The 11,254-nt window shown below is 50.2% G+C and overlaps 1 protein-coding gene across 1 annotated transcript; it reads left to right on the top strand.

Moving 5' to 3' along the window:
- Nucleotides 1-2,569: 2,569 nt before the first annotated feature.
- TMEM81 (transmembrane protein 81) lies at nucleotides 2,570-3,693 on the top strand. Its single transcript, XM_052654114.1, has one exon. The coding sequence runs from the start codon at nucleotides 2,588-2,590 to the stop codon at nucleotides 3,416-3,418; it is 831 nt and encodes a 276-aa protein (XP_052510074.1). The 5' UTR covers nucleotides 2,570-2,587; the 3' UTR covers nucleotides 3,419-3,693.
- Nucleotides 3,694-11,254: the final 7,561 nt, after the last annotated feature.

Genomic DNA, 11,254 nt, shown 5'->3' with positions numbered 1-11,254 from the left:
TCTTTTTTTTTTATCATTGCTTGTGGACATCTGCCCTTCCCATCAGTCATTGCGTTTCCCCTCCTTATATCCATGCTCCTTTTCCTTCCTATGTGTTTCCAGTCACTTCCTTTCTGTGAAAGGTTGCCCAGCTGTTAAAATTTTTTAATTTTTGCTTCTGCTGTTCTTTGCATAAAAAGTAGCAGGTTGAATGGCTGTGTCCCCAGGTGTTTGAAATTCTCCGAAAACCCAGAGTGAAGAGAGCAGGTGTGCAGAAGGTGCTCTAGCCCCTCTGAGCAGAGCTTGGGCTGAGCGGGAGTGCTCAGTTTGGATCATCATTTTCACGCTGTTTTCAAAGGAGAGTTAAACTCTGTGCTTATTGGGAAATCTGTCGGTTGGTGGTTGCTTCGATAGGTAGCCAAACAAGTTGATTGCTTTTTGGATTTTAGCATGGAAATCAAAGTAGAACACATCAGCAAGAGTCTCTTCCATTCCGTCTCTAGAACCAAAATGTTAGTAGTTGAAGAGCTCTCCCTGAACCAGTGGCCAGATGTCTATATTTTTAGATGCCACTGCCTTTTCCTCAGATGCTCCTTTTGTGAATTCCATTTGCTATTTCATATCAGACCAGTGGTTGAGATTGGTAGGTGGGTCGCTAGGCATGGTTTTGTTTTGTGGACATTATTTCCATTTCATTTCTGTCTCTACTGTACACTGTAGTAGTATGCAAACTGTGTGATACAGGCGCCCTTTGCCTTATTTCTGCAAAGTAGCTGGGTGTCCTCTGCCTGAGCGTTTGGATGTTCAGGCTCTGTCCGCCTCCTAAACTGGCTCCTGAGAAAATCAACGTCAGCCCTGCCAGAGTGTCTGGTAGCAGCTCCTAATAATTATTTATGCTTCTGGAATTGTTTTCAGCTCCTGAAACCTTGTGTCCATTTCAGTCTGGTTCTCTAGATTTGTACAATACATGCATACTCTTTTTTCCCTTCTGTCACCCCCCCCCCCCACCCCCATCCTCTCAGTGTTTTTTAATGTCCTGTAGTTTTGTATGAGAGGAGACTTAGCCTCGGGTACTTCTTGCTGAAGCTTTAATGCTTTGTAAATAAAATCGGATGTTTATTAAAGAACAGGTGTAGGTGTTTGCTTGTAGACAACCAATCACTTCTGAAAGTCACCAGCCTCTTCACTCTGTGCAACAGAAAATACAGCTTACTTGGTTAATGTTATTAATCGATCTTTTCTGTGTGGAAATACAGAGCTGGAAGGGCTGAGAGGTGGCCTGGTAGTCTAGATATCTGCCTCTGGACAATATTATATTAAATAAACAAAGCAAATTAGTGTTAGATTATTTAGGAGTGACCTCGCTTCAAATTCTTTTGCTCAGTAAGCGTGTGACTACACTGCAGAGGCTGCAGTGCTGGGAGACGTTCCAGAGCTTACAGAAACACTTGTGAGGCGCCTCCTGCCTCCCAAGGGATCTTTCTTAAAGTGTAACTACAGATAAATTCCTCTTCATGAGCACTTTTTCTGCCTAAATTAAATAGCTTTGAAATCCACTGAATACTTAAATACTAAAGAATAAGAATATTTAAGTCCTTGATTTTAATCGTCTCTAAATCTGAGTGTGTGTTTACGAATCTTCCCTGTTAGGTGACTGAGAATCTTTTTGACATCACAGCTGTTTCCTAGCAACCTTGACCCAAGTGAATTATGAACTCCTTCCGTGTCTTGTGAGGTGGACAGACTAGACTGAGAGGGAGGTTTAGGTATCCTCTCCCCCAAAATATATCTTTTGTTACCTTGGGAAGGAAGAGTGCCTACAAGTGAGAAACTGCATTTAATATTGCCTATCTTGCTAAGCATTGATTCTAGAAGACCTCGTGGCCCTTGCCTTCATGAATTTTCATTTCTCTTTAAAATTCCTTACACATGAGTGTTTCACACTTTACAGAGTGTTTTCAGGTACAGTTTATCATATGATGCTCAAAGTGACCTTCCTGAAATAGGCAAGGAGTTCTCAATTTACAAAGGAGGAAACAAATTCAGGAAGAGGAAGTCACTTGCATCTTAGTCCAGAGTCCTTAATCCTTTTAATAGAAGGTTTAGGAGCATTTAAAAGTGGTGATAGCTTAATTCAAATTAATCCTATCTTTTTTAGAGTTAGTATTTGATTTCTTATTTGGTCAGATTTAACGGGGATTTTGGAACGTTTGAATTCAGATCCCACAATTTGGGAAGGGTGAGGAACAGTATAGCCTCAGTGGGCATTGAGGTTATTTGGAAATTCACTTCAGCTTCTGAAGCCTTTTCATCTGTCTTCCCAAGAGGGGGATTTAAATTCATTAAAAAGATGTGAAAAGAGTGAAGACTTTTGGGAAGGTGGTCGTTAGCAAACAGTAAAGCAGCAGTGTTGTGCCTTTTGTCTGCCCGTGACCTCACCTGTTAATAAGGACTGGACTTTAATTGTAATTTTTTATCGACAATGCATGCATCATATCTTTTGACTTTGAAGGCTATCTTATGTCAAAGGAATTGAGTTATGACGTGGTGGTGGATTTAGCTGGAAACCTCAGGTGTTGGCTGACGGTAGTGAAATGCCTGCTAAGACATGAAGACTTTGGCCACTAGTTTCATCCTTGGGAGCCTGGTGTTGGCCTTCTGTCTACCTTTGCTGGTGACTTCACCTAAAACGCTGGCCATCCCTGAGAAACTGCAAGAAGCTGTGGGGAAAGTTATTGTCAATGCCACGACCTGTACTGTCACCTGTGGCCTTGGCTTTAAGGAAGAGACTGTCTGTGAGGTGGGCCCTGATGGAGTGAGAAGGAAGTGTAAGTCTCAGCGCCTGGAATGTCTGACCAACTGGCTCTGTGGAATGCTCCATTTCACCCTTCTCATAGGGAAGGAATTTAAGCTGAGCTGTCTGAGTCCAGACATCCTGGAGATCGGGCAGGAAGCTTTCCGATTCACCTGGAGACTTGCTCGGGGAATCATCTCAACTGATGATGAAGTCTTCAGACCCTTCCGAGCCAGTTCCTACTTTATAAAGTTTCAGTCCATTCAAGAGTATGACTCTGGGACCTACCGGTGTGATGTGCAGCTGTTAAAAAACTTGAGACTTGTCAAGAGGCTCTATTTTGGGCTGAGGGTCCTTCCTCCTAATCTGGTGAACCTGGATTTCTATCAGTCCCTTACTGAGAATCAGAAGTTAGTGGACGAGGGCCTGGAAGTGAGTCTGGGCAACTACTCCAGGCCTCAGCACCCACCGTGGAAAAAGAAGGTGGCCATAGCTGTGGGAGTAGGAGTTGCCAGTGGCGTGACCGGTGGTGTGTTGGTGAGCATCGCGCTGTGCGGCAGGCTGAGGGTGATCCACGGCAGTGCCAGCCTCGAGACGTTACAAGCCTTGCTGCCAAAGGGCGGGGTGCTCAGGAAGCCAGACTAGGCTTTCAGGGCCGTATTCTGGCTGCCGGCCTGTGGGCTGGCTAAGAGGGAGCTTCCGTTATCAAAGAGCTGAGCGGAGCGTGTGGGACAGGCAACACGAAGGTGGCTGTGGGCCAGTCTCTAACTGTGTCCTGGGTGGACCTCTTCCAGCCCTTCCCTGCTCACCAGGTACCCGGTAAACCTGACTGCAGGCATCTCCCTACTCCTGGGACGAGTAGTGTCTTCCACGTGTGCATTAATTTTCTGCCCTTCACAGCCTGTGTGCCTCCTGCCGTGATCCCCCTTCTGAGCAGTATAATCATGTATAGAAGGGTATGAGAGCTTTTCTAGTGAAAGCAGCTTTTTCCTCTTCAATAAAATAATTCACAATAACTATACGGAGACCTAACCTTTTCTGCTTTTTAGTGTAAAATTTCTTGTCAGTTGTTAAAATTGTCCAACCATAGTCAGTCTGGTTTTGGGTTAAACTCACACCAGAGTTTTTAGAACAGACATTGAACAAACTGCTTTGTTCGCGGCATATGCCCATTTGTGGCAGAGCCGAGAGTGATGACTGCAGCCTCGAGTGTGTAAGAGACAGTCACTGAATGTTAATTTGACACCCTTAGAGCTCCCAGGTGAAGCCTCCGTGCTCAGGGCTAAATTGAATTCCTGGCGGAACGTTGGATTTTTCTGCTGGTAGATTTCCCCTGAACGGTTTCTTGGCTTGCTTCCTGATCCTATCCTTCTAGCAACTTCTGTGAGTGCCCTGAAGTGTATGTTGCTGGAGAGGTCAGGTTGGTTTCTTAAAGCAATCAGGGCCCCTGAGGGAGGGCTAGTACCTCCCTTCCTCAACAGGACATCCAGTCTTAAGAGGTCAGTCAGACTCTGTCTGAGATAGTTGGCTTGGCTTGTGGAACCCTCAGGGAAATGGCTCTTGGGTCACCAGCTGAGCTGATTCTGTTTGAGAGAATTAGCATTTCTTCTCTTCATTTTGCTGTCAGTACAGACGAAGTAGCCGCAATAAGACTGGGACCAGTGGTTATCGTCTCTGGCCATACGTCTGAGTCACTCAGATAAGCTTTTGAAAAATAAGATTCCTGAGTCCCAATCTGAGGATGCTAACTCAGTTTAAATTGTGACCAATGGATCTCTGTTATTTCTTCTATTTTAAATAAAAAAACTCAAGCCCATAAAGTTGAAAGTTTTGATGGCACCCATAGACCCTTTAACTAGATTCACCGGCTGCAAGCATTTTGCTCCAGCTCTCTTCCTCTCTAAATACATATTGATTTTACATGAAAGACTCGAAAGTGAGTCATGGACAGAGTGACCTTTTACCCTTTAATCATTTATGTATCTCTCGGTAAGGACATTCATCTGTATAACTACGGCGACTATCACTAACAATTCCCTAATCTTATGTATAGTTGATACATCATTCCTCCCAACTTCTAAAATCCTGGAACTCTTAAAGTTGGATTCAGGGTCAAGTGAAGGTTCACGTATCATATTTGATTATGTCTCTTAAGTCTTATTTTACAACAGATCCCTACATTTTTTTCATGACATTCACATTGAAGAGGTATTTTGAACCTCTTGCATACAGGTCCCACAATTATTTCCTCATGATTCGACTCCTGAGGAATGAATCTTTTTTGACAAGAGCCCAACGAAAATGGTGTGTACTTCCTGCATGACCTCGGGAGGCCCAGTGTCAGGGTGACCCGCTGTTGGCTGTGAGCTCGATCATTCGGTTAAGGTGGTGATTGCCGGATCTCTGCAGTGGTATACCTGTGTATGTGTTCCTTTGTAATCTGTGGGGTGATGCCTTGTGATTATCTGGTTTCTAAAAAATATTCACAGGTGTTTTGGAATCCATGATCTTTGCCTTATTACACGTTAGGGATTGCAAAATGATGGAGTTTTAAATTCATTTTTGTATCGCACTGCGTTTTTCTCTTAAGCGCTATTGTTTTTATTCTTTTGAGATTTCAATGGATTCTCCTTTTTATTCAGTGAATTATATATAACCCATTACTGTTGTCATATTTTTGATGTTCAAGTTATTCCCACTTTGGGCCAGGAGTCCCTTCAAGCCAGCTCTTTTGTCCTTCTGGTGTGGTTCCCTTTGAGCATGTCAAAGTCAAATGTTGACAGCAGGATGCATCAGACGCACTCCAAACTGGAATCTCCAAGGGGCTCCGGTTCCTTTTAGTGTGGGAAGTAGTATTTAGAAACCACGGCGTGGGTGCTAGATGTGCTTATTGCCACTGGAAGGTCACTGCTTCTAGGCCATTTGTGTGTCCTATGTCCGTATAAATCATGTGTTCAAAAGCGTCTTTGTTTTTCGGAAGTTTTCTAGATAATTCTGGTATATAGCAAAGGTTGAGAACCACTGGCCTACAGTCATGCATAGGGAGTCTAACTATTGCTCTTATTTTGAAAAGACCTTAAAATCTCCACACACCCTTTCTCCCAATCTCTACCTCAGATGGGATGTTACTCAGAAGACCTGGCTTGGTCCTCTTTCTGTGTAACGGAGCAAGCTAACTGACCCTTCGCAGTCCTCACCTTTGAAGTGCATGACTGAGGATCAGATGATATCCTGTGAGTCAAACTGCTCTAAGCTGTGAAGTTCAGACATGTACAGAGTTGGGGAATGTCACTTCAGACCTGGACACTTTGCTGAAGCATTCAGGAGAGAGCTTGCTCTGCTTTGAAAGAGGACCGAAAAACATTAATATTACATCGATGAGGATGGTTGAGGGGTGCAGTGTGTTCCCATTTTACAGATGGAAAGACCTAAGAAGAGCTAAATACCTTCTCCAGCATTCTATTGTAAGCCAGTAGTCAAACATCAGATGAAATATCTTACAGCTCTAGGTTTAGAGCATTCTGCATTAGTTTGAGGATGTGAGGGTACTGAATTGGGAAGAGAACAAAACCCAATTAAATGCAGCCTCAAACCCAACTTAGTTCTTTGAATTCTATGCATGGGGTCTGTCTCTAAAGGATCAAGGAGATGCTGCCTAGATTTGGGCTCCAGAATGGCCAATGCTTCCAGCATCCCTTTGGGTGCAAAGTGGCAGGAATGAAGCTGTGTGCCCTTTCGGGGCTCACTCTCAGCCTCGGCTTCCCTGTGCCTGGCAGGCCAGGGGCAGGCCACTGCTCACCTTGTTTCCCGCGCAATCAGCACAGGGCCCTACCTGCTTCATACTGAGAGAACTGAACACTTAACAGCTGCCTACGTGTGTCCTGCATCTCGGGTGTAATAGATGTTGTAAATGTTGAATGCAGAATAGTGTTGTGGTTGGAAAATGTTGACTAGAAATTCAAAAACTAGGTTGCTGTGAGCCAAGGCTGGAGGCACCCACTTCCCAGAAGGGGGTCGCTCTGTCTCTGCAGGGAGACGACTGCCCTTTGGTACTGTTGAGTCAATATAGGTATCTCCTGCTTTTTGAAAGGTCACTTTCCACCACTTTGGAGTTATGGGAAACCTACATTAGTACCTGTTCTCACTAACTGAAAGATATCTGAAGAGGATTTTCCCTTTAAAAAAAAAAAAAGAGTAATTGCTTCTTTGCTTTACACCATTTCAGCTTAAGAGTTCATAGGAACACTTGACGTTTGAGCTGCAAGGGAACCTGTACCTCAAATGCCTTAAAAAGCAGGGGAGCGGAGAACAGCATCATTACACGAACGCGGTTTACTGCCCGCCTGTCAGGGAGAGCCAGCCAGGCAGGGAGCTCTGCTCTGCTCTGCGGAGCCTGCCTTAAGGCCGCTCAGCCTAACTTTTCTCCCCCCGCAGCACTGGGTGCAGCAGTACACACCACGTGCCGTGACTTCCTTGGAGCTGGCTGTGCGGAAGGTTGAAGGTATTGGATAGAGGCCTAGAGAACACAACAAGGAGATACTCTTCAGTCTGAGGATAAAAACACCCACGGCTGGTGGCAGCTGCCTCACCAGGTTGAGAAATCATCTTTATTTAAGAACTGCCCGCTACCAGAGTCAATAAATAACTACCATTACAAGAAGTGTGAGAGAGGCAGGTAATAACAGATCAGTGGGAGCGGGTCCATTTTAACAAAAGCCGAGTTGACAGTGGTCCGATGAAGCCCCAACCCTTGCCCTTGCAAGCTTTTCTAAGCTATGCAGACCCTGGAGGGGGTGTGTCGGTTGGAGTCTGGGGAGTCAGAGCAGGGTGGACCCCATCTGAGGGCATGAGGCTTCCTAGGACTGGGGGAAGCTATCGGACCCATCTTTTTCCCTCTTCATTTTCCTTTTATTGTCCTGCCTTCCCAAAGCCTGTACATACAGCTGGCTCCCAGGAACCTTTCCGTGGAGCTCTCCGTGAAGCTCCTTAAGTGCCCATCTGACCCCCTGTGCTGCTCCAGGGGCCTCTCCGGCCACCTCGCTAGTCTCCAGGATGAAGCTTGGTCTGACCTGAGCCAGGGAAAGAGGGCGCCGCCCCTGTGCTGCAGACCCAGGCGTGAGCACCCTGCTGCCTCTCCACAGAGAGGAGCCAGCAGGCAGTCACTCTGAGACCAGCACTGGCAGAGTCCTCCAGCGGGGAAGACACCAGGGGGTGAGGCACTCTGGAGTCAGCGCAGGCTCTTGCCCAGAGGAGACCAGACCACTCCCGGGACTGCCAAGGGGCAGTAGCGTGTGCTGGGCAGAGAATGCCTGGGGTGCGCCGTACCTGCAACCCCCCCACCCCCCACCCCCCGCAAATGACGGTGACTGCAGTCACTCCCTCGCAGTGCGGGGGCCCCTCGCAGGGAGGAGCGCCAAGACTTCCTGTGCTGAGCACATTTTGATTCCAAGAATGTCAGTCCTGAGGGACACTTAGAGCATCCTCTCCCGTCATCACCTAACCTAGACCCCAAGACACAGCCGTCAGAATTCCTCAGAGCCCCCTAGGAAAGGTCTCCTCACAGACATCTCTCTGGCGTCTCTGCTGTCACTTTATCCCCTGGTCCACAGCCCTCCTGTTCTCTGGCACCGCCTGTGCCATCTGAGGCCCAGCGGGGGCACTGACAACACTGGGCCCTGAGGCTGCGTCTGGAGAGCGCTCCGGGCTGAGGCACACATCGGGGCTGTGGGGCAAACAGTACGGTGGAGCCCAGACCGGGGCAGGCCAAGCCCGGCGTGTGCGGCGCAGAGGTTCTCCCAGTCCCTGAGGCACGCTCTGCCCCCAGTCCTCAGGCACTCACTGGCCACTGAGCTGCAGAGGGAAGCACTCGCTTGTGGCTGTTGCCCTTGGCTGCTGGCCCGGGGCTCGGCCCATCCAAGCAGAGGTGGTGGCAGGCCGGCCTCTCGGGCAGGGAGGGACTCAGAAGTTGCCTCATCTCACCTTCCGCCTCCACAGGAGCTCCTGTGCAGCCACCACCCCAAGAGGCGTGCCCTCAGGTCACCTGTCTCATTCGGTCTGAATCAGCTCTCGGCCTGAAGTCTCGGCCTGCAGGAACATCTGTTTTTGTCTAATTCTGAGTCCCCCCCCAAACAAGTCCTCCCTACACAGGCCTCAGGTGTTGCTGAGGGTGAGTTTTCCTAGTTACTAATAAAAAATCCTTCCTGGGTTTCCAAGAGGGTCGGTCTGCCCCCCCAGAACTAAGACTCTTGGTTGCGTCTCTGGCTTCAAGCAAGCCTAGGGCCGCAGCTGCAGCCACACAGGTTCTGCGCCAAAGCAGCTCAGCCCTCTTGGCCGGCATCTGGACACCTGTCCTGCTTCTGCCGCAGCTAAGGCAACGAAGAAAGAATCAACGCGACCTTGGAAGGAGGCTTCCTCCTTTCAGATTCCCCTTTCCAAGAGCGGGGTACAGGCCACCTCACAGCCTTGCAGGACCAGGCTGGGCGCTGGGCGGGTTTGGGTCTCTGCAGTGGCAGAGCAGTCACGGAGCTGAGCCCCCAGCACCGCATGGGGGTGAAGGACGGGGGCAGGTGAGGAGGGTTTGATCGGATGGCCCAGGGGGGCAATCCCGTGGGCCAGGGGCAGGGCGGTGAGTACTGTGGTGGCACAGAGAAGGCATGTGAGCTTACATTGTTAAAAAACTGTAGTGGGTAAACATCAACATAAACCTGCCCAGTAAAATAGAGCAGGACTTAAAAATTTTAAAAACCATAACAAAATAGAGCTCTGACTGTAAACTACAGAAACCAGGCTCAGGGGGCCTGTCCCCTGCCAGATGCCTGTCCTGCTGCTCCCGTGCACGAAGGGTCACCTGTCACAACGTAGACTTTGGAACCTCCTGGTTATGCCTCCGCTGCTGCCTGGATTTGGGGTCCCTGTCCTTGCCTCGGCCTCTCTTGAAGCAAGGGTAAGAGGCGCAGCGGGTTCCAAGCCAGCACTGCATGCTGAGGGCCCAGCAGAAGCCAGCTCAGGAGGCAAAGGAAGACGGGACCTCCGGCACTCTGCACACGCGTGGGCTGAAGCCAGCCCTGCCGAATACCCCACCGTCACCCACCGGAGCCTCCTGAGCAGGGTCTTCACAGCCCCCTCTGCCCTTCTTGACCACCTTCTTAACCAGGTCATGGCCATTCAGCATGGCCCCCTTCCTCGGCAGACAATGGGCCTGGGACTGGTGGGAGAAGAGGGCCATTTCCGCCCCGTCCCTGGTGGGCTGTGTGACCAGAGGCACGCCCTGCTCCTCCCAACCTCCGCTTCCTCCCGGTAGAGCAGGGGCCTGGGCACGCGGAGGGGCCTGGGCACGCTGAGGTCCAAGCCTCTTGCAGCTCTGATGTGCCAGGACTGGCATCACACCCCAAGAGCAGGCCAGGGGGCCCCACTTACTCGCCCCCTCGTCTTCAGGGGAAATGCAGAACAGCACCCGAGGCCACGTGGGGGTCGGCTCGCCCAACGGCTCGGGGCGTTCCTGGGAGCGGGCAGGGCCGCATTTATCCTCTGGGCTTCTCGGGAGGTGCCCGACTGCAGACTCAGAACGACTGCTCTCGTTCTGTGGGATGAAGCCGGTGGGTCACGACAGCTGTCCCACCTTCTGCCCAGACCCTGGAGGGACCGTGCAGATGGGTCTTGGTGTGGTAGGGCCTCCCCAAGACGAGCCCTTTAGTCACCAGCCCCGTTGTGGCTTCCGTCACTCGGGGTGACAGGGTCGGGTTGGCAGTGTTGGCTAAGAGGGTGACTGCGCCTCAGGCCAGGTCTGGTGCAGCTTTCCAGCAGGAGGCCCAGCCTCTCAGCCCTTCGGAGCTCCCACCCAGCAGTGGGAGCATGGCCACCCAGAGCTGCAGGGCTCGGGCTGCCGGCCTGACACCAGGACACTGGTTCTCAGCCGCCTGGGCGGGTGGGGGGCCTCCAGGGAGTCCTCGGGGACAGAGTCAGGGTCCAGCCGTGCGGCCCTGTCAGAGGGGAAAGAAGAGTCGTGGTCTTCGGGTTGGGCCCGCTCCTTAGACTGAGTGGCGCTGCTGCTGCTGCTCTGTCCCACTTCAGCCCATTTCTGTCCGGTGTCCCCGGGCTTGGGGCTCTGCCGTCTGGGCCGGAGTCCACATACGGTCCCAGAGTGCCATCTCCGCTGATACACAGACACACGTCTAACTCCCTTCCTCCTGCCTTCCATGCAGGCACCCTAGAGGGCCCAGGCCTAGGGTTCAGTATCATCATGGAAGTTACTGCCTGGTGCCTCTCGATTAAAACAAAAAATCCTTGCATGGGTTCTATCCTGTGGCAGAATATGACATATCCTACCTCCTACAAAAAGGGCTCTGTAAATACAGTCACTGTTTGAAACCAGCAGTTCTCAGGCACAGCGCTGGGCCACCCTGGCATCGGGAAGGGGCTGGGGCCAGCTGGCTGTCCATCGAGGTGGGTGCCCAGCTGTGGTGGGGAGGCAGGGTGCCGAGA

The sequence above is a fragment of the Budorcas taxicolor genome, chromosome 16, assembly GCF_023091745.1.
Source record: "Budorcas taxicolor isolate Tak-1 chromosome 16, Takin1.1, whole genome shotgun sequence".
Taxonomy (NCBI): Eukaryota; Metazoa; Chordata; class Mammalia; order Artiodactyla; family Bovidae; genus Budorcas; species Budorcas taxicolor.
Note: the sequence above shows the minus strand (reverse complement) of the source record. Positions and strands in the feature narration are given on the sequence as shown.

Excerpts from the sequence above, each read along its gene's own strand:
- TMEM81 (XM_052654114.1), top strand. The coding sequence starts at position 2,588 with ATGAAGACTTTGGCCACTAGTTTCATCCTTGGGAGCCTGGTGTTGGCC.